Source organism: Zonotrichia albicollis, chromosome 1 (genome assembly GCF_047830755.1).
Source record: "Zonotrichia albicollis isolate bZonAlb1 chromosome 1, bZonAlb1.hap1, whole genome shotgun sequence".
Taxonomy (NCBI): Eukaryota; Metazoa; Chordata; class Aves; order Passeriformes; family Passerellidae; genus Zonotrichia; species Zonotrichia albicollis.
This window is the reverse complement of record NC_133819.1, coordinates 8,976,475-8,999,343: the sequence shown is the minus strand read 5'-3', so window position 1 is coordinate 8,999,343 and position 22,869 is coordinate 8,976,475. Positions and strand designations below refer to the sequence as shown.

The 22,869-nt window shown below is 45.3% G+C and overlaps 1 protein-coding gene across 4 annotated transcripts in view; it reads right to left on the bottom strand.

The window, feature by feature from the left end:
• Positions 1-12,165: 12,165 nt before the first annotated feature.
• The window catches only part of DNAJB6 (DnaJ heat shock protein family (Hsp40) member B6), a 58,314-nt gene continuing 47,610 nt past the window's right edge, over positions 12,166-22,869 (bottom strand). For 3 of the 4 annotated variants that reach the window (XM_074552400.1, XM_074552587.1, XM_014269254.3), the window contains 2 exons: positions 21,808-22,011; positions 12,166-13,776 (listed from right to left, as the gene is read on the bottom strand). In XM_074552400.1, the coding sequence (XP_074408501.1) occupies positions 13,694-13,776; positions 21,808-22,011 (287 nt within the window). In that variant the 3' untranslated portion in view covers positions 12,166-13,693. Of the gene's footprint in view, positions 13,777-13,868; positions 22,012-22,869 lie in introns of those variants that run through there. The other variant, XM_074552530.1, reaches the window with a different exon arrangement.

Below are 22,869 nucleotides of genomic sequence, written 5' to 3'. Positions count from 1 at the left end.
AGGGGGAACAGAGAGGCTGACTGGAAACCACTCTAAGATTGGCTCAAGAAATCAGGAGCAGAGTCAGGAACTGCATGAAAATCCTCTGAGTCCAGTCTCTCAACCCTGAACCCCACCTTGTAAAGGACAGGGTTCTGTTTGTAATGTGGCCATGCATCACACATTAAGCCACTTCCTGCCTCAGCTTTCATTTTCATGTCTGTACGGGCAAATTCCTCTAGGAAAAAAAATGTTTCTTCCAAAATAATGTGCTCAGCAACCCCAAATGCTCAGGAATTGCAGAAAACCAGAAAGACACAAAAGAAAGAGACACTGGTTTTTAACAAAGCTGATAAATGAGGCTAATATGCTGGGAAATTCAGCTGTGTCAAAAAGAAGGTTGAGGTAGCAGCTTACAAAGCAGAAAGCACTTGGCTGATGCCAAAAAGCTGTTTCAGTATCAGTTTCCTTTTGACAAGAGTCAGGAACAAGCAACCCCTTCCCAGGGGGAAGGCAGACCTCTGCTTTATTTATGAAGTCAGGAACCTGACTGGAGTACTTTAAGCTTTGTGGAGCAAAGCTCCTTACAGGCTCATAAATGGTGTCAGGATTTGGGGGTTACTGTGGGGGTTGGAGTTCACTCATCACAGCAAAGTGCTCCACATTTGGGGCCATATCAAATCAGCTGGTGAAGGCTGATTTAGGGTAAAGGGCCTTGATGGGATTTCTTCCCCACTGCACTTGGAAGGATGCATCAAGATTTAATTCACTGAATATCAGCATATATTAGTGCAAATAGCACAGCAGCTGGCAGGACTAAATTAAGGAATGGTTAGCTCCATTCAGAAAAGCATTGTGCCCTCCACAAGGTTTAATTTAAATAGGAAGACCTTTTGGGGATCTTTTATGAGGATACATCCTGATAATGCCATCACATTATAACTGGATTCTGAGGTTGCAACATGGTATTTCTTTTACTTGGCTTCTCTATTTTCTGATCAAAATAAAATATCCCTTAAGAGTGAGATTCAGGGTAATGATGCACATAACAATACTTTATGTTACATGCATGAAGCCTTAAGTAATTCCTAAGAATCTGTGTTGGTATAATTAATGTTTAACACCTCTATAAGTTCACATGTCATTATTCCAGTAAAGGTCTTTATCACTAGAAATGCAGTGTTAAACACACAGTGCTGAGTCCTGCACCAGGTGAGCACACAAGTCCACACACAAATACATCCCCTCCAAAAAGGGGCAGCAAAGTGGGAAAAGCTGCACCTGCAGGAAATGCATCCACGTGACAGAAATCCCAGACAGAAGGCAAGGGTCTGATATAAAAAGCATGGTATTTATTTTAAATTAATCTTCAAAGTGTAAGAATACAGCTGTGTCCTGGGGCTCTAATTTCAGATAAGGAAACAAAACTGTGCACTCCCTTTGACAGCTCTCTATCTCTTATCCAGCTCTTGCAAGTGGAAGAAATAAAATACACCAAAATCCCCTTAACAACAGTGTAATTATGTTTATCAAAGTCTGTGTAATTATAGCTTCCCTGGAAGCTGTATTTATGCCATTTCCCCCACTAAAACCCATTCCTTGTAGCTAACTCAGGACAAACCCTGCATTTAGTCCTGGCCAGAGATGCTCCTTCCTGTGCAAAGACCCTGCAGCCAGACAGGCAAATGTGTAGAAGAAGCTGGTGTTTGAGGCACTGAGTGAACTGAAGTACCTTCTGTATGGGATGATGCTTAAAAGAGATAAGTATTCCAGTTGTGGATGGGTGTTTCCCTATGAAATACACTCTGGGCTTGCCATGAGATCATAACTTAAATGCAGGCATCATTAAGTGAAATTATAGGGTCCCACATCATGTAGGAGACGAGATTTTCGTCATATTCTCCTCTTGACCATAAAACAAAGGAGTTACACTGAGGAATCCCAGATCAGGCTTAGATCCCTCCAGTGTCTGGCACTGCCTGAACATAAACTCAGAGGCCTGAAAAATAAAGGCTCTGCCCAAAGATATTCAGAAAACTGCTGATTCCATTGTTTTAAGATGGATAAAGGCAATTCCAGTTTACTTCAGCTTCCTAGCTGCTAGGACAATATCAATCTTCTTGGCCTAATAAAAGTAGGTAAAAACATCCCAAAAGATGCTTAAGGTCCATCCATATGTGGATGTTTATGCTTGAATATTTATTTCTGTGAAGAAAGAAACAACTTTAAGGTATTCACTTCAGCTTGAGCAGAAATTGGCCTCAAAGCAGAGCAAGCAGGCTGGCAGGAAGGAGTAGTAAAACCAAACCAAAATACAACTTGACCTGACAGAAAATTGGCTTTTTTAAATTAATGGTCCAGCTCTTCCTGTCTGATGTACGTGCTTCCTCCAGGAGCATTCATCTTTGTCAAAATACCTTAATGAAAATATCTTAACTGTTTTTCTGAGCAGCTCAGTTCTGTATAGAGAAATAATTTGGTCCCTGTGTCATTGGTTGGTCCTTTGTGCAGCAGTATTAGGTGTATGTTCAGTTTTGAGCCTTTCCTTACAAATGTGCAGGTGAAACCTCTTTGGATGTGGAGCTTTTTTACCAGTAATTTTGCAAAAGAATTTTTTTTGCAGGTAAAAACCTGGTAAAAAATTTTGCCCCTTATGCATTATATGACAGAACTTGTTTACTGATTTGTTGATTCCTATAAGGTGAAAATTCTCACCCTACAGGGAGAGCTTCTGTAAGAAGCTTCTCCTGGGTCCAGCAGAGCCAATGCCAGATGGTTCCAGTATGGACGTGCCACTGGCCAAGGCTGGAATTCCAGTTGGGAATCATAGCAATGCCTCTGGGATAGCATATTCTAGAAAAGAAAAAAGAGTTGTTGGGCAGATGTAATTGTGGCCAGAGAAGAGCAGGGTGAGAATATGTGAGAACAACAACTCTGCAGACACCAAGGTCTCTGGAAAAGGAGAGTGGGGTGAGAATATATAAGAACAACTCTGAAGACACCAAGGTCATTGGAAAAGGAGGGGCAGGCGGTGCTCCAAGCACCACAGCTGAGGTTCCTGTGCAGCCCTGGTGAGGCCATGGTGAGCACAGCCCCTGCATCCCATGGGGATTGAGCCCTGGTGAGGCCATGGTGAGCACGGCCCCTCAGCCCATGGGGACTGAGCCCTGGTGATGCCATGGTGAGCACGGCCCCTAGAGGCCATGGGGATTGAGCCCTGGTGAGGCCATAGTGAGCACAGCCCCTGCCGCCCATGAGGATTGAGCCCTGGTGAGGCCATGGTGAGCACGGCCCCTGCAGCCCATGGGGATTGAGCCCTGGTGAGGCCATGGTGAGCACAGCCCCTCAGCCCATGGGGATTGAGCCCTGGTGAGGCCATGGTGAGCACAGCCCCTCAGCCCATGGGGATTGAGCCCTGGTGAGGCCATGGTGAGCACAGCCCCTGCAGCCCATGGGGATTGAGCCCTGGTGAGGCCATGGTGAGCACAGCCCCTGCAGCCCATGAGGATTGAGCCATGGTGAGGCCATGGTGAGGCCATGGTGAGCACAGCCCCTACAGCCCATGAGGATTGAGCCATGGTGAGGCCATGGTGAGCACAGCCCCTCAGCCCATGGGGATTGAGCCCTGGTGAGGCCATGGTGAGCACAGCCCCTACAGCCCATGAGGATTGAGCCCTGGTGAGGCCATGGTGCGCACGGCCCCTGCAGCCCACGGGGATTCAGGGGGTGCAGAGGTCCAGGGGAGACCCATGCCTGGAAAGAAGGCTGTGAACCCATAGAAGGCCCCTGCTGGAGCAGGCTCCTGGCAGGAGTTGTGACCTTGTGGGAGACCCACACTGGTGCAGGCTGTGCCTGAAGGAATAACCCCATGGAAGAGTGACCCCAGAGCTGGAGCAGTTTGTGGAAAAATGTCTCCCTTGGGAGAGACCCCACACTGGAGCAGAGGAAGGACCTCTCTCCCTGAGCAGCAGCAGAAACCATATGGATGAAGGGACTGTAACCCCATTCCCCAACTCCTGAGAGCTGGCAGGGGGAAGGGAGAGCCCAGGAAGAAGGAGTGGAGGAGGGGAGGGCATTAAGGGAGGGAGGAGGCCAGGTGTTTTTAAGATTTGTTTGACTTCTCATTATCCTGCTCTAATTCTGATGGGTAAATTCAATTAATCTCCTCAAGTCAAGCCTGTTCTGCCTGGCTGTTAATCTGTGTGTGATCTCTCCCCGTCCTTATCTCAACTCCTGAACCCTTCCTTGCATTTTCTCTCTCCTGTCCAGTGGAGGAAATGGACAGAGTGGCTTTGGTGCATGCCTGGCATCCAGCCAGTGTCAACCCACCACACCATGGCTATTTTTAATTTTAAAAAAATCCAAAGTGATGCAGGGGATTTCTCAGTTCATTTTCCCTATGAAAGGTAAAAAAAGTGTTCCCAAATGGGTGAGGCCTTTATTTATTTGTCCTTCAAGAAGCACAAGACATTTTCAGCATTGGCATTAGCAAGGAGAGGGCCCATTTCTGTTCTGGCTGGGAGAGACCTAACCGAGGACAGCTGGCAGCAGAGATTGCTGAAAAGGAGCAAGAATGAAACAAAAAACAGAAACAGCCTCGTGGATCCCCGCAGACATTTCTGGGTAATGTCTTGCACAGCTCTTAGGGAAGAAGTTCTCCCTCCCTGCAATTACATTGGCCCATTTTTGTTATCAGTTCTGTGGGATTTTAGTAATAAATCCTTAGTGCTGACCATCATCTCTGCCATGATGAAGGGAAGTGACAGCGCGTCCCAGGTCAGCTTTCCCCTTTCCCCTCCTCCTTCCATCATCTCCAGCATCCACAACACTGGCAGTCCTTCCCTGCCAGCCTGCTTAACTCCACACCTACACAACTGCTCCCTGCACAGGCACCAAACCCTTAAAATGATAATAGATGTTTTCCTTAAACATCTGTTTAAAACATATTTTAAAACATTTTTAATGAAAGCTGAGGTTAAAAAAAAATATATATATAACTGCTCTGCAGCACTAGACAAACAGCTTTCATGCTCCAAAGGTAAAAGCCTTATTTCAGGAAAGCAAGCACGCTGATGGCAAAACACAGACCACTATCAATTGATGCTCCCATAAATCATATTTATTTTCCAAATAATAGGAAGATTCATTGTTTTCTGCCAAGAAGTGTCACCTGGTAATAGGAGCCAGTCAAAGCAACAGTAATTTTCATGCCATAAAAACAGTATCAAGACCATTCACTGAGTAGGATGAATGCTATTGACTGTGAGGAAAAAAAACCCTGTAAAAACAAGAGACAAAAGCAAATAAATTAAGTAATGATGTATCAGGTGTGTAATGAAAGGTCTGTTAATATTTCCATTATTCAGCTTCCCTCCCTGGATGCCTCCTCTGAAGCATTTATGACCCCACTAGGAAACCTTCTCCTCAAACCAGGGCTGTAAGGGGTTAATGGTGTGAGACCAGCACTTAGAGAAGAGCAGTTCAAACCATTGTACAAAAATGAAGGGAAAGGTCCTGCCCTGGCCTCTGTTTATTGACACAGCAAAAGCCCCAGAGCATTTCACTGAATTGACTTTTCCTGCTGCAAAAAGACACAGGGCTGCAGAAGAGCTCTGGGAAGGACAAGGCACAGGGCTGTGGGAGGGAAGGGATAATCCGTGCTTATCCCAAATCTGTCCCCTGCATGGGGGGCTGGAAACTCCAGGGCCCCTCCACTGAGTCCACTAGTGGTCAAAACAAATAGCACAACAAGAAAAGCTGAGCATATGCATCAGTGTATGTTCATTATTCTTGACATTTACCTACACTTCTACCAAAAATTGCTTTTCCACTATGACCAGATACTTTCAGACTGCCTGGCTGAAAGGATGTTTGTTTGTGCAGCCTTGGCAAATCCATGGGCATTTTAGCTGGAAGCCAAGCACCTGGCTGAAGGTCTCACCAGACCAGTGGTGGAAAGGGACCAAGACCCATTGGTTTGCACCACTGCCATCATCCACATTCCACAAGCATGATTCATACTCAGACTTCTGCAATGTCCTGCAGGAATGTCCTTTGTCTTTGTGAATGACCACACAGCCAGCAGGGACAGAAATGCAAAGCCTACCTTGAGCACTTCTGCCTGGGTGCAGGTGTCTGTCCCTGTCTGGATTAAATTGAGAACAGGGGCCTGTTCTGTAACCTCCTGGCTTTCCTAATGACACCTCCATGGTCTCACTTCTCTGCAGCAACAGGTGATGGCAGCATCACCCCCTTCTACTCAGTGCCAGCAGAAGGTACTCCTAAAATAAAGGCCATCTCAGAATCTTTCCCCTCTGCCAAGAGAGACAGTCTCATCCTGATGATTGGAGTTTCTGAGCACATGTAACCCTTTCTAGCAAGAGACCGATGACTTTTCTGGGTGGAAAATAGATTCTGAGGCAGCTCATTGTTAGCAACTTAAAAAACCACATTGTTAAATGACAGACCAAAACCTATCTGCTAAACTAACCTAGGAAAAACTTACTAATTCCTGCATGAACCAGTGGTGGTTTCATAATTGGGCTGGTGGAAACACCTATAGCTCTCTGCCTTTCTCAGCTGACACATCACAATAAAACATGATATGAGGTGACTCATTACCATCGTGTTCTATCACATCCATCTCATCATGCAACCTCAGACTTGCATTACATGAGCTGAATAATATTTTCCTAAGAAATCATGATAGAAAAATCTGTGGTTCCAAGGGAAGTAATTTTACTGATTAAAGAAAATGCCACCACCAAACCTGAATCCTGCTGAGAAAAACAGGGGCTCAGGTGCACCCAAACACCTCCTTACCCTGTACATCCCAGCAGGGCTGTCTGCTGCAGCAGAGGCACAGCAGGCAGGGGTCACCCATCATCTGAGTCTGTGTCTGCACTCAGGGCAAAAACATATTGAGCAAAATTGCATTTACAGCAGAGCTGGATCTGACCCAGAGCTGCAGAGAGCTGGACACACTCTGGGTTTGACAGGTCCTGACACAACCTTTTGGGGGCTCAGCTCAATGAGCTGGTTTTGCCTTTGCACTTCAGCTATCACTGTTTGCTGTCCTGTGCCCTCCCATCTCTCTGGGTGTTCCTTCCCTGACGTTTCCTCATAACTATTTCCCCAGACATTTAAGATTTCCCAGATGACGTGGATGACCTAAAAACCCAGTAAGTGAACGCTTGCACACAGCTGTCCCTGCACAAAAGATGCTGATGGGAACAGGGAAACTCACAGCCCAGATTGCTACAGATGGGAAATACCTTCTGCAAATGTAACAAGAAGGGGTTGGCAATGCAAAAGCTGTTGCATTGCCACGGGCAGTGCTGCAGAAATCGGGGACACGTGGAGTGGCACCGCCCGGGACTCCCGGCACTGCCTGCAGGGATGTGTCACTTCAGGAGCACTCTTGGTGCCTTCCCGAGGTCACTGGAGCCATCTCCCTGGCTGGCAGGGATCCCTCAGGCAGTGCCAGCTTTGTGTGGGAGCAGGCAGCCTGGCAGTGGCCACAGACCCCAGCCCAGGTGGTGCTGGCCGGGCAGAGGCACAGACAGCGAACACTTGGAGGAGCAACAAGTGGAGGCTGGAGCTGAGCCTGAGCCAGGAGGAGCACATCCCAAATGCTGCCAAGGAATGTCCCATGACGTGGTTCCAGATGAGGGGGAGGGAAGGTGTGTGGGACCAGGCTCTGGAGATACCATCGCTGACATGAGCTCATGCGTTCGCACCCAGAGCCTGTGAGAGCCTGGTGAGACTGAGGGCAGCAGAGCCTGGCCCCAGCTCTGCCCTTCCTGCATCCCAGGCTGTGTATGGCCCACTTCTCTTCCTGTCAGTGGAGTGTTAGCAAGCTGATAGTGTGCTACTCATGCTTCTCCAGATGGTCAGCACAATTTATGGAGCTGAGCCACTGTTTAACCATCTTTCCCCATTCTGAGAGGGTGACCAAAGGCAGGAAAGGCTTTCTGCAAGGAATGGCTCAATGTGCTGAATTTCTTGAGCCATAAAAGAGTTAACCAAAGGCTAGCATGAGTGTAAAATCACGAGTGCCATGGAAAAGGTGAGTGAGGACAGGTGGTGGGCAGTGGCTCTTCCCATGCAGGGATGGAGGAGGGGAGGAAGCCAAAGGAAGATGTAGGAGAGAATTTTAAAGCACAGCACCTATCTCATTACCCAGTGGAGTCACATGACGAGTGCCTTGTCACAGGACAATGAGTATTGAGCATCTTTCTAGGTTAACAAGTCAATGGGGAAAAAATACTGGGTAACAAAAAGGCCATTTCTGGATCCAGGAGCCTCTGACCCCCAAAGTGCCACAGCTGGGAAAACACTGGTGAGGTATAACATGCTCAGCCTGTTCGTGTGCTTTCCCCTAGGCAGCCACCATTAGTCACTATCAAAGACAGGACAGTGGGCCAGGCAGCTGACAGACAGATCCTTTTCATGGGCACAAAGGGTGACTCACAGGCCAGGGAAGGCTCCAGTGCAGGCACCTCCTCCCCTGGCGTCCGCAGCGTGAAACCCGCGCTGTCACAGCATGGCAGGTTGGAGCTTGTGTCTGCTGCCAGGATGAAGCCAACCACCTGTGGTGAATGTCCCTTCCAGGTAGTGTGGGAACTGTTTTTTTAGTGCTCCAAAACCTCTCCTCAATGCTCCTTCCCCTCCTTGGCTCTGAGTGTGCAGTCTGTTACAGAGGCTGCAAACCCTCTCCTGGTCTGACCTGGCAATATGCAGTAGCACTGCTCATCTAAACATATTGAACTGTCCAAAAATGCCACATATCTGAACTCAAAAAATCAGGCAGAAACACATATTTTATAGGTTTAACCCCATTACATTTGAGGGGCGTATGTGCATAAAAGCTTTGGTGTGATCCATGATTTTGCCATCTCAGTTTTCATCTCAAAAGCCTGGAAGTAAGCTTTGGTTTTTAAGTTAAAGGAAATTTTCCCAGATGCAATCTCTAACACTAAAATAATGTAAAAAAAACCATCTGCCATAGAAGACTTCATTAAATTTCAACCACCAGCAGCCTAAAGAACAAGCAAATTGCTCAGCATTGACCAAAGGATGAGCATTACCCAAAGAAGGGATGGAAAAAATGACATCTGCTGTTTCAGTAGAAAGGTGCATGTGTGTGCCAATGGAAACAGACACTGAAGAGATGCAATCAGACATCCAGCCAGCTCAGTGAGGTCCCTTTCCCTCCTTGAAGACATCCTAGAAAATCCATGATTGCTTCCAGGCAGGTATTGGGGCGTTTCCCTGAAATCAAAGCATTCAGACTCATTATCAACACAAGTGTTGTAATCTCCCTCTCACACTCACTTCTTACTTTTTGGGCTGGTTTTGCAGTGACAACATGAGGCCTTCAGGAAGAGGCAGGATCCTGCCTATGTCAAGTCTGGGATGCTTGAAACTGTAGCTCAGGATATGCCAAATGACATGGTCAGTCTCTTCTTGTCATGATGAGAGCAGAACCTGCCCCATGCTTGGAAATGTCATCTCACATCAGCTCAGCCACTTTGTAAGTGCTTCACCCACTGTCAGGAGGTAACAGCTGGTGGCTAAGAGGGCACTAACAAGGTACATAACAAATGTGACACTTCCCAACACCCCACCTAATCCTTTTTGGCTACAAGAGCTTGTGAAGAGACAAAGTGTGCTGACACAGGGCAGGTCAGTCAGTCATAGCTCCAAAGATCTGAGATCTGTATGTGGCTCTAAGTGCCCTCTTAATTCTCATCAACGGGGAGAAAAGTTCCCTTGCCTAGAGTTTTTAGTGCAACAGGTAGCAATGAGAAAAATTTTGCAATGAGTGGTAAAAAATCTCTTAAGAACAGCTTCTCCCTTGGAAAGAAGAGAATTAAATATAGCTAATCATGGGCAAATGTGCCACTCCCACCCTCCCATCAATGTGTGAGTTACAGAGCAGCAAGGTGTTCTGTGGGCAAGGAAACGTGAGAGAGCCCTAAAATGTAAGCTCAGTTTGGACATAAATGAGAACTGTACAAGATAACTAGGTTCTGAAATGCAGGAAGGACTAACCTGTGCATCCAGGGAATCCTGTGCAACTAGCACACAAAACAAAAGGGAAAAAATGGAAATTAATAGAATTCTTTACAGGTAGAATAAAACAATGAACATTTGATATAGTAACAAGCTAATCCTACCACTTGATAGGCACCAGTTTGGTGGCACATGGTGGGGAACATTCCTGAAGAGCAAGTGGGTACAGGTCACACATTTCAAATGTGGTTGGGTAAACATGCTTACCTGATGATTACTGCACATTTTCTAGATATTTGACTCATCATCTTTTCAGTGTGTTATTTCAAGAAATACATACAAAGGTTCATGAGGTAGTTTGAAATTTGGGGAAAAGTGAAGTCTCTGTAAATGCAGCCAAACTGACAGAAGGAAACAGAGCTTTGTGTTACCTCTAGGAGCAGGATGTACAGGTCTGCAAGCTGCTCGTGAAGGTGGCACCAGCACGGAGTTGCTGAAAACTTGAAAAATACTTTTTTATCGTTCTGACACCTACACACTCTGAGATCATTTATTTCAGGTCAAAGTCTTGCCAAATCTTGGTTCAAAGAGTAGACAGTGCACATCTCTGAAAGGTGTGGAAAAACAACTGAATTTAAACAATTTTCACAGTGGCAGCTTCCAAGTGAAGAGCAGGAACATTTATCTATTTGTTTGCAATTGTGTCCCCTCCATTGCAAAACTGGGGTTTTTCCAGTGTTATCTTTTTAAGGGACACCTTTCTGTGTATCCTTCCTGTTACTCAACTGTTATCTACCCTAGTAAATGTATTTTTCTTATGGATATAATTCAGGTCTTGGAGCCCAGGTATCTGCTCCATAAAGAATCATTTTGCAATTCATCTTATACATCACATCAGGCTCTGTATTTAAACTAGCTCTGTTTCTGTTCTCAGCTCTTCCACAGAAGTACTGTGGGATGGGCAGGAATCATTTCCCAACTTTCACAATACACAATACATTTATTCACAGCCATTCTTGGGCCAGCATCATCTGTTATCAGTTGTGGTGTCTCACACCCACCTGCATTTTTTCCTACCCTGACACATATTTAAGTGTCCACATCAGCAGGCAGCCTTCACCTGTGGCAGATGGATGCACTGGGACACTGAACCATGTGCCTGCTCCTACAGACACAGCATGAACTCCAGGCTGTCCTGGAAGCAGAACAGCCATGAACACAGTGCTACAGCCACGCTACACTTGAGCAGCTCCCCTTCAGCTAAAATCCAGAAATAATTGGGCTGAGAAAGAAGGAATAAGGCTCAATGGCCATGGGCTCACATCTCTTAATTTCCAGGCAAGCTCAGACAGATTCTGGTAGTTATGGGAGAGCTGACGCCCGTGCTTCCCTCCTCTGGGGACTCTGTTTCCCAGGAGTTCCTCCCAGGGGTGTAGGAGGCCGCCTGTGAGCAGGGCAGCACCCTTCCAGTGGGGTGAGGATGCCTCTGTTGAGACAGGCTTTTCCTCACTAATTCAGAGCCTGCCTGCAGCTCTCCTAATTAATGCTGTGCCTGCCTCCATCGAGCCTGACACAGGGATTGAGTCAGGGAAATATTTATGCACCAAACCCCTGTCTGCTCTAACTCTTCAAGGCACATTCCTGATCTGGAGCCACTCTGTCCCATTACGTGAGGCTGCTCCCAGCACAGGGACAGCCCTGGGGAGACCAGCCCTGTGCTGGCATCACCTCTCCCTTCCTCCACCTCCGCTGCTTTTCCAAAGCATGCATTGTGTCCCAGCAAATGAGCAATAACAGCTTTAAACTAACATCTGTATGGGGGCATTTCTCCTGCAATATGGAAAGCAACCTAACCAGGATGCAGTTCAATGTTGTGCATTATCCAGGATGAATATTCCTTGCATGGCAAATGTGCAAGCTCTGCTTGAAGTATACACACACTCCTCATAGTGATGTTTCCAGCCAGAATGAACCCTCATTTTCCAGTATCAGCCATTTGACACAGGGACTGTATTGACTTGCTCATGGATTTAACAAAAGGAATTACCTGGAATGCTGGTGGGCGTTGTGTGAATGAGGACTGTCCCCCTACGCTTACAGCCTGAACTTTAATGGGAGTGAACCAGACAACTGATGCCAGTCTACAGCACAGTGCAAGAGGACAAAGCATAAAGGCAGATTTTCTTTATTTTTAAATATTAGTAACACTGCATAAAAAAAAAAAAAAAGTGGTACTTAAGTGACAGAAAACCGGTACTCAGTCCTTATTTAATTTTAACAATAATTTACAGACCCTAAGAGAGTTCACAAATGGTTATTGTATGTTATATGGTGCCTGCAGAGGGTTACATTGGGTAATTGAAGCTAAACCATTCAGATACCAGAGACACCAGAATTTGTTATATCAAACCATGCCAGAATGCAGACTTTGGCTTTTCTGTTTAGTTCCTCTCTTACACCATCATTATGTGCATTCCTGCATCTTTGAAACGTTAGGATGAGTGAGTTTCTCCAGGAACTGTGGACTTTCAATATTGCCAGGTTTAAGGCTGTTACATCAACAACATATTGGCAAGAGGAAGACAAAAGAAACAAAACAAAACCATAAGCTGCTAACTCCTACCTGGAGGTTAAAAAAGGAGACAACACACTGACAAGAAACATGCAGGTGAATGCTTAAGGCAACAACAGAGGGGCTCTGTACACACCAAAAGGTTAAGAGCAGCAATGTGTCATGCACATGAGACGAGTATGGGAAGCAAGGAAGTCATCTTGCCAGGAAATATGTATTTCTTTTAAATCTAAGACATCTTTTCAAGCTAAAAAAAAAATAGTCCTGCAATAAAACCGATGCAAAATGCTTTCATACATAAAGGTGTAAGTTCTTTGCAGAACAAGTTGATAAAATCTAAAACGGATGCTGAAAAAATGTTTGTTATCTAAAACCTACTCAGGAGAAACAAAGAGCAGTTTTAAAGTAGCACTTGGATCATTTGTCTCTAGGTTCTGAAAATAAACTTTTAAAACAAGGAATGATTTCACTAAATGATTCATCAGGAGTCAACTAAGCCTAAAGAAATCAGTAGGAGTGCTTACAGGAGACCATCATTACTTAAAATCTGAAAATATAACTTCAAGATGCAATTTAATATGAGGGAACATTTTAATAGGGACAGAACTGCCCAGCCTGGGGGAAAAAACCCAAAAACCCAACCATAAAAGTCACTTATTAATCTCACATAAATTACCCTATAAGAGCTCATGTCTCAGTCCCACTCCCAACAACATGAGTGAACAGGACTCTTCTTTCAACAGGCCTGATTTGATGCCAGTGACCAAACAAGCAGGCATTTGCCTTTTATATCCTACAAGACAAATAACAAACACTAGGCTAGAGTTGCCTTAGTCCCAGGGAAGAAGAGGTAAGAAATTCTGTAACTCTTTCCAATCTTCCAACATGACACAGTCTAACCACGACCTGCCTCGTCTGAATTCCCCAACCTGAACGGGCAAGAAAGCCACTCCGTGAAACTAAAAGGAATAACATAGTGCAATTTTAGTACAGTTTTAAACATGAGTCACTTCCTTGGTAGCAGTGTGAACAATCAAAAAATATACACAAAAAAGAGGTGTGCTCGAAGGTACATGAAGTTGTTGTCATTATTTTAAAGGTATTGGCATAGCAGAGAAGTCCATTTTAGTAACTCGCTTTGGTTGACTTCTTCTTCTTCAGTTCCTCTCTCTGCTTCTGCTTCCTCCTCTTGCTGCCTTCTTTGTATCCTGAGGAAACATGGCTTGTAAAACACTTTTCACAGCATTCACAGACTTTTCTCTCTAGCAAAAGCACATGTTCTCTGAATGGTTTAAAGAACATTAAAGAAAAGGTCTGGCTTCCTAATGTGTTGTTTGGTTTTTGTTTTTTTTTTTTAAATTGCCATTTCCACTATATCCCCCATTCTACTGTATCCCTTACATAGGATAGAAAGAAAATACTACCAATCTTTGAAGTTTTAAAAGATCTGGAGAACTTTCAAAATACTTCAAAGCCATTCAGGAAAAGCTTCAAAATCAGAGCACATGCAAAACCAGAATAATTTTCAAAAAGGAAGCAATAAATAAGACTTATGCAGCAGGAGCAATTTAAGTACTGGCATTTCCTGCTCATAATAGTCAGAGTTACCACTATATTTGCATTTCCATTTTAAGACTAGGGAATGCCAAGAATCCTGAGTAAATAAGAAGGTGCTCAGTGTTTACCAATATATATTTTATATGCTGGTCATCAGCCTGCTCATGCTTAACTATGCACCACAGGTTATATTCAACTGCAGCCCCAATGGTGCATGAAAGCATTGAGTTCAAGCAGCAATTATTTGCTACAGGTTCAGTAGGCACAAGCTTCCAGCCATGTGATCATCATTCCAATGGTTTATTACCCCCACAGAGATGTGTGTAAAACAGGTCTGTGCTCAGCATCACACCTTTTCCTCCAAACTTGCAGTAAAATCAACTTGCTGGCAGACTTGCACGGGCAGTGAACTGTGTGAGCCACCACATCTACCTGGGCGCACTCATAAATCTAAACTGAGAGCCAGTTTAGATTCCCTCAGACAATCACTCTGTGATGTTTTGAGGCAGCTGGAGGGATCTTTCAGCTCAGTGGTGCTCTGTCACTGGAAATCAGCACAGTCCAGTGGCCAGGGCAGGCACAGAGCAGAGCAGCCCCTGCAATCCAGCTGAGAGGCAGGGCTGGGAGTCAGAGGAATGGCTCTTTGAAAAGGCACAGCTCTGCCTCTATGGAAATCTCTTTTTTTTTCCTCTGTCCTGTCAGCAGGCAGGCAGAGATGGCCCCAAGGGAGCAGTTTCACCAGTGCACCTGGTTCTTCATCAATTTTTCAATAGCAAAATTAAGACAGGAAAAGGAAGTGGTGGGAGGCTGGGGGAGTACAAAGCCACACTGTGGCTGCAGTTTGCTCCTCAGCAGAGCTCCTCCCAAGCACAGTTAGAGATGTGCCCACAGCAGAGCTGAAGTTCTTCAGTTTAAGTTTAAGACTTGGGGAGAAGCACAAGCTAAGTCTTTTGGCTAAAACCATTTGAGACATTACCAAAAGCTTAGAGGAAATACATTCATTGCAGCAATGGGAAACTGTTCTAGGTTATCACTCTAGCTCCTGTGCTGTACCCACAGCATGACTTCATCTTTAGTAATTACCTGAGTCAAGGGGCAGGATATTTATTTAGAAATTGTGCCATGAGCGATCAGCCTGCACAAAGTTAGAGTGGAAACCAGTGTTCTTGTTTAAGGAAGAGAGAAACTGGTGGTGCTTAGCAGAATTGCAGATGACACTGGGTTTTCCCTGCACTCTGTCACCTCCTGAGCTAAACTCCTGTCCCTGTTCACTGTGTGAACATCTCCTCACCAGGAACTCCATCCAGGAAGTTTCCTTCCACATCAGCCCCTTGGTCACCTGCACATCACCAAAAATAGGATTCTTTTGCATTCAATTCACTGAGTAAGGCACCCATCCCTGAGGGACTCAAGCATTTCCCTGCTTTCCCACAAAGGAGGAGGAAAAGATGTCCTGATTCCTGAGAATCAGTCATCTGGGGGTGTTATTCAGAGGATTCCTCCCTTTACTGGAAGGAAAACCAGCATCATATCAGTTGATCAGAACTAGCTCACATAATAACTATGAAACAATCACACAGATATTTGGGAAAGGATCATTAAACCCTAGCAGGTACTAGCTTCATAATTTTTTGCATTTTTCATTCTGAAAACAGTGTCAGTATTTCTAAAAGATTTCCACATCCAGGCATGATAGCATTTGATGCTGCTGTTTTATATCATAATACTTTTTCCCATTTTCTTCAAATGCTTGAGATTTTGAAAGCAATTCTAGCAACTGTTTCTTAAAAATACTGAGTCAATGTAAATTATGACTTGAAGTGAATGCCACATAATTTATTGTCTTATAAATGAAACAACTCAAATGTTAAAATATTGTGGCATGAAGATATTTAGGCATTTGACAACATGGCCTCCTACCAGCCTCTGGTTTGATAAGGCTGAAAAGTGGAAATCTTTCAAGCGTTATCACTGACACACAGAAAGAGATTGCCCAAAGTAGGAGATAACACACAAACACAGAGTATTCCTCAAGAGAAAACTGCCAGGTCTTTTCTGTTTTGAGCCTGCTGTGATAAATAATTTCACTGTCTGCTATTTCCTTTTCTACCCCCACCTAAGAAGAAAGGATAGGTCAAACTTTGCCAGTCTGTTGCTCCAGTGATGCTGGGTGATAACAGCCAAAACCCTGATCCAAACAAGTGAAGCAGCTCCTAAGATAAATAAGAATTGCACACTAAAGATGTAACCCTTCAATGCCTATTTCACTCCAATACTTCAACCAGCACTAATTAAAAGTATATTTAGCTGCCTTGGTTACAAGACTAGCCCCAAAGTCATGAGGCAATAAAATCTGAATTAGAAAGCAGCAGCCCCGTGACTGATCACTCTGCAGTGAGCCTGGAGAGTCGCCAGCATCCCAAAGTGTCCATAGAAACTTCCCATAGTAAGTGCCAGGCTGACCTGGCTCCAGCCAAACTGTGCTGGCCTTGGAGAAGGCTGCTCACATTTCCACCCTCAGCAGCAATCTTTAGCCACCCAAACTCTAGAAATGCCTCACGGGGCAGAGGGAGAACAGGTCGCCAAGAGCTTCGCCAAGCTGTGACGTTTGGAAAACAGAGTCACTCAAATGCAGATAGAAATCTCCCTAAGTTGGGATTTCTTGCTTTTGTCAGCTGCCAGGGGCAGAGATGGGTGAAGCAAGAATCCACACCAGTTGGAATTACACCTGCTTTACTGCTTGGATAATTCTTGTCTAAAACAAACAGCATCAGCTAACCCACTCCTTCCATGTCATCCCCTTCTCTTCTACTTCAGGAAGAGCCATAAGGAGCACATTCAGGAGCTATTCCAGCTTTCATGAAGCTACTGAAGGCTGAAAACAACTTCCAGAAACACTTAGGTGCAACTCCTTCAACCACCACTCAACAAGGACCCAAACAAACTGGGAAGCTTCTCTGCTGTGTCCCAGATTGACTTTCCTTCTGGCTTTCTACTTCCCTGCCATCTGCACCTCCCAAAGTCACGAGTTTGTTCAGTCACTGGCTGTAAAACTCATCACATTCCTGGGTGGCAGCTGCAAGGGAGGCGAACACATTGGGCAGCCCAAATGTCCTGGGGAAGACACTCCTACCCAGTGCATTTCTGGCATCCTGCTTCTTCCTGCCCTGCCCGACATCTGCCTGCCCTACCAGGATGCACAGAGTGGCCACGGGTCTGCCCCACCTTCCTTGTGCCAGCACAGAGCAGCGGAGGAGTGAGCAGAAGGAAACAAGGTGTTCAGTCACAGCTGATAATCAACATCCAGCATTGCTGCTGCTTGACCCACACCAGTGAGCAATAAAGGCACGATTTTTATAGAGGATTTGCCAGGGTGAAGACTTTGGAGGAGCCTCCTTCCAATTTCAGAGTGAAACATTGAGGCTGGGGTTGGGAGAGATTCACAATTTCTGCTTAAGTTCCAAAGAAAATGTTCTCCAAGATCTACCAACTTTTTGCAAAGATTGTGGCCTCCTTTCAAAGCATGGAAGCAGCTAAGGCCCCAACACCCACAGAGCTTTAAAAGGGCAGTGAGGCACTTTCAAGCTGGGTTCTTGTAGTGCTCTTTCTAATTTTCTGATCTTAGAAATCTCTCTCTAGTCAAAACAATAAACTGCTATTTCAAAGGCAGCTGGCTTACTTCTGAATTGCAGCCACCCTCTGTTATTTTATACTGACCACACTCACACAGGCCATTGTAAAAATTCACCCCAGATCACAGCTTAAGTATAATTTCATGTGTGACTCAATTTGCAATTACAACTTTGCACTTTCACATCCCCTCCCCTCAGCCTGAGCCACTGCCCAGCACACAGCACAACCTGACCTACTAATTCCTCTCCTCACCCACAGCTCCTGCCTGTGCCACGGAGCATCCTGGAGAGGGAGCCTTCAGTCAAGGCCTGGGGTGACAAAACATCCCACCCTGTCTAGGTATGCTGCTCCACTATTCAATTATCCACACTGTCAAATCCAAGGGCTGAGTTCTCCAGTTTCACTGGCCAACCTGGTGATGTAATCCCAGCTTTGATGTTTTAGGGGACTGAAAAGCTTTAGCAGCTTGCAGGGGCCTTCCTCTTCCTGCTTGCTCACCACACCATTTTCTTTACCAATTCTGCCTAGAACTGCCACAAGAACAAACCAAGCCAGACACCACCTGTATGCCTCCTGTTAATTAGGATAACACCGGCACTGAATGGATTTCCAAGGTTTTACTCCCAAATGGCGAGCAAAAGCTTGCAAGGCTCTGCAGCCATGGAAGCCTTTCCACACACAGCCCAGCTGCCTTTGATGGGTAACAAGATAATGCATGGATAACAAGATGATTTTGCACCAGCAGCCAAAACACCATGAGTGGAGGCAGCTCTGGGCTAAACGTGGGGGCAGCCAGGCAGTCTCCAAATCCACCAGCCAGGCTCCAAATCCACCAGCCAGGCTCCAAATCCACCAGCCAGACTCTAAATCCACCAGCCAGGCTCCAAATCCACCAGCCAGGCTCCAATTCCACCAGCCAGGCTCCAAATCCACCAGCCAGTCTCCAAATCGACCAGCCAGACTCTAAATCCACCAGCCAGCCTTCCCAGCCCTGCCCCACACGGGTACAGCTGTTATCCCATCCCACTTGCACAGTTACAGCCAGGGGATGTGGGGCAAAGGGAGGGAAAACTCCATCTCTGCACCTCCTCATGTGTTAGACTTCCACAAAAATCAGTGGCTTTGCTTTCCTTTCTCTTTCCAATACATGCCCAAAAGGAAGTTTGTGATGGAATAATAAAGTAATTAGTTTGGATAACAAAGCACATCACTGTTACTAGTTAGTAAAGTGTAATTCAGGAAACTGCACGTTGGTAAAAGGAACAGAGACTGAATTAAAGATGAAATGAACTACAAACAGCTCAACTTTCCAGCAGAGGAAACCATGCCAGGAAAGGATCAAGATTAGTTAAGGTAGTTCTTTTAGAGTGGTTTCCTCTTCACAGATGCCAGCAGATGAAAATGCAGCAAAAAATGAATTATTAATGTTGTAAGTTGTAGGTTAATGCAAGCTATTTCTTTGAAAAGGAAGAGCAAACCTTGCAATATTATCTTCCAAACAATGAAATTTGTATCATATTTTTTTTGCTATTTGAACAATTAAACATTTCAATCATTCTTGCTGGATAAAGGCGAAAACTCTCAAATCCAAAGCAGTAGTTTTTAAGGGGTAGTTATCACTACCTCTGGCATTAACAGCTGCCATCCCCAGGTCTCTGCTGGCATTAGCACCACTTTGCACAGTCAACTGTATATCACACTATCAAGGAGCACATCAATTGCAGTGTCTGAATTCTTGTTTCAAAAATTCCTTTTTGGAGCTAGAGAACTGTCTGATATATGCAGCAACTTCAGAGCACAAGAGGTGAAGTTTTATTCTAAAAGGCCATTATGGAACCAAGAACAGTTTCCAGAGCAATTTCTACCAAAACACAAAGCATCCATGGTAGATGGAGAATTAAATTAAACTCTCAATTTTTTAGTTAAATACCCACTGTGATAACTGGCAATCCTGACTAAGTAGAGGATTCATCTCACCTCTGGATATTGCCAGTCTAAAGGAGTTGGCCAGCCTTTCCTCTTGGGCACTAGAGAGATGCCACTTCCAGAGGGATTCCCACCACATAGTCAAGATTAAACCTATCCCCTTCTCCTTCATTTAAATTTCCTACAGACTTAAAAATCAAAACTCAAACAGTCCCATTCCTAGAGCTGGGAAAAGAAAACCACTTCACTGCAGGTGAATCATCAATGACTGAGGGTTCGCTTGAGATGCTCCAACTGGGACAACATCTAAAACTGCTGCATGGCCCTGCTGTCAAGAACCCCACACTGGTGGTGGCAAAAACAACTGATTCAAGGTGGAACTGCACCTGGATTGAGGCCATCGAACTCAGCTGTTTCCCAGTGAGCTGAGAGGGCTTTGGAGCAAGGCAGAAAGGATGCCGTTCTCTCCCGACGCCGGCCCGTGTAAGCACGGCAGTGATCGGTGAGAAGCCAAGCGAGCCGAGCGCGCTCTGGAATCACAGAGCTGTGCTGGTGAAGCTGCTGGCTGGGCAAGGCACTCAGCAGAGGTGAACACCCATGAAGGGAAATGGCATTTCTGGCCAGGGCTCGTGCACACACTCCCCAGGGAGGGATTAAGACACTCACGTAGGTTTTTATGACTGACTCGACCAGTCCTTCAGCAGCCCTGTCCATCAGAGGAACAGCAGGCAAAATATTTAAAGCAACAGTAAAATCTCAGTCTTACTGCAATCAAGTTTTCACCCTGAGTCTGTTTTGGCAACTCACAATCTACTGGTAGAAGAGAGCATTTGTGATTGCACTAATACTTCTGGAAATTAATTTTAATTGCAAACTTGTGCGTCTTGGAGCATAAATAAATTCACAGCAGAAAGACCTAAGCAATTTTAAAAATTACTCCAAAAATTGCACAGTGCGTGTCAAACTCAGCTGCTCCTTGGAATCCATTGCAAAATATTGTGATTGTAGAGGCCCTTGTGTGCCCAAAGGCAGAGCCAAGGTTTTGTTTTGCCAGCCACAGACACAGGAGACCAAACCTGTAGCCCTGGCATGGGAGGCTTCAGGACATTAGCCCAGAGGTTACACTCAGGCCTCTGTAACTTTCTTCTTTTTTAAAAAAAGATTCAACTTGGTCATCTTTAAAGACACAAACAGCAACTTGTCAGGAAGATATTAATCTAAATTATTCTATTTTTTCAATGTGCCGTCTATCATAATATCCTTAGGTCTTCCATCCAAAAGACATTGTTGGGTTTAAAGGCTCATAAACACATTGGAAGTTGGTATAGCACTGGGAGTACATGAGCACCTGTTTTGGGATACAGTGCATATTTTTCATGTGCTGTGTTTACTTTGAGAAGCCTCATAGGCTCACACTTCCCAGCACTTCCCCTGATTTCACACTAATGAAAAGGGTCCTTGCTTTGGGCATCCAAGTAGAAAGGCATCTTTCACGTATCACAAAAACCTGTCCTTGCAGTCCTGGATGATCTCTGACCACAGGTTCCAATTAAATCAAGTAATTACGAGGACTTCATTGTCCAAGATAGCCTCTGGACTACATTGCCAAAAAATTACAGGCTGGAAATATATCAAAGGACTAATTACTTCCAAAAATAACCCGGACAATTGCCACGTTGCCACGTTTGCCTGAATGTTCTCAGCCTCCTCTATTAGGATCTAGTTGACTAAAACTGCAGCTTCCAGAAATAGTACCAACTTGCTGAACTTCTCCTTAGACAAGGAAGCCAAGCACAATTTAAGTAAATGAATGTGCAAAGTACTGTGATGAGTTAACCTCTAAAATGCCTTCACTTTTAACAACAAATAGCACAGGCACTTCAGCAGCACAACAGTATTTGCCCTGGATCCTTAAATATCTCAGGGCGTTAGTGAATCTAGGCTAAATGGAAGATCAGAGCTAAAGCAGGATGAAGGCAAACAAGCTGCTGTTTATTATCTACCAGGGCACTAACATTAAGTCAACACACAGCACCAACTTCTTGCGTGGCTTTTTGCGTTTGGCTTTTGACTATGTGATGGATCCTTCTCTGCACCTTTCTCACCAACATGCTTGTGCACACCTGATAAATAAATAGGGGTCTCGAAGCTGCTCATAACGCGGCTCTTGTCCTGCTCTTCCAGCTCATCACTACCGTAATGTGCAAAGCGGGGCGAGCTGCCAGGCTTGTGGGGCTTCAGCAGGCGCAGGTTGCTGGGCTGGGAGGGCAGCGCGTGTTGTCCTCTCCGTCTGCACTCCTCGGCAAAGGCTTCTTCATCTGCCTCCCCTGCAAAAGCAACAGAGGCAAGAAAGGTGAGCTGCACCCAGAGTGAATACATTTAGCCTGGAATAAAAGCTCTCAGAAATGGGCTGGGGTCACAAATCTCATGTTTTGGATGTGGTTGGTCACAGACAATCCTGGGTGTCTGCGGACTGGGGAGTGTCTGGAGCAGAAAGCTCCATCGTGGCACCCAAAAAAGTCCACTAGATATGATGGCTTGGGGGCCACCGTTCCCTTTTCCCAAAGGGCAGGGTGAGGGAGCTGAGCACATGGCCCTGGACAGGATTTCTGTGCAGAGCTTGTCATCCCATCCCACCTCACCTGGACTGCCCTGCTCAAGGAAAAGGTAAAGGGAAAGGAGAGATCAATACCCAAGCTGGCTACAGGGGTGGTGGGACAAGAATTGAGCCAGCATGGGTTCAGAGGGGCCAGATGTTGGACATCACAGCTGGAAGGATGGTGGAGATGTGTGATGGAACACATGAGGACAAGAAATCATGTTGAAGCTGTGAGAGGTGAACACAGCCTAGAGGCAAGGCAGGCACACACAGCACAGGCCAATGCACACAATGGAAATAAAACCCAATGTTTGCAAAAAGTGGCATGAAAGATGAGATACTCCTGTCATTCTCATGCTGTGTTGCAGATGATACTTTCCTTTGCTGCAGAAACTGTAGCAGTACCATTGCTGCAAAGCAGAGAAATCAACTACATAACACACACAAAATCCAGCAAAACCACACACTGGAAAACAAACAGATCCCAAAAAGCCAACAAAAGATGGTCAACAGGGAAAATAAGGGAGGCAGGGGGGAAAGACTTGAAACAAAGTTGTGTACCACATTCGTCTCTTAAAGGCTTTTT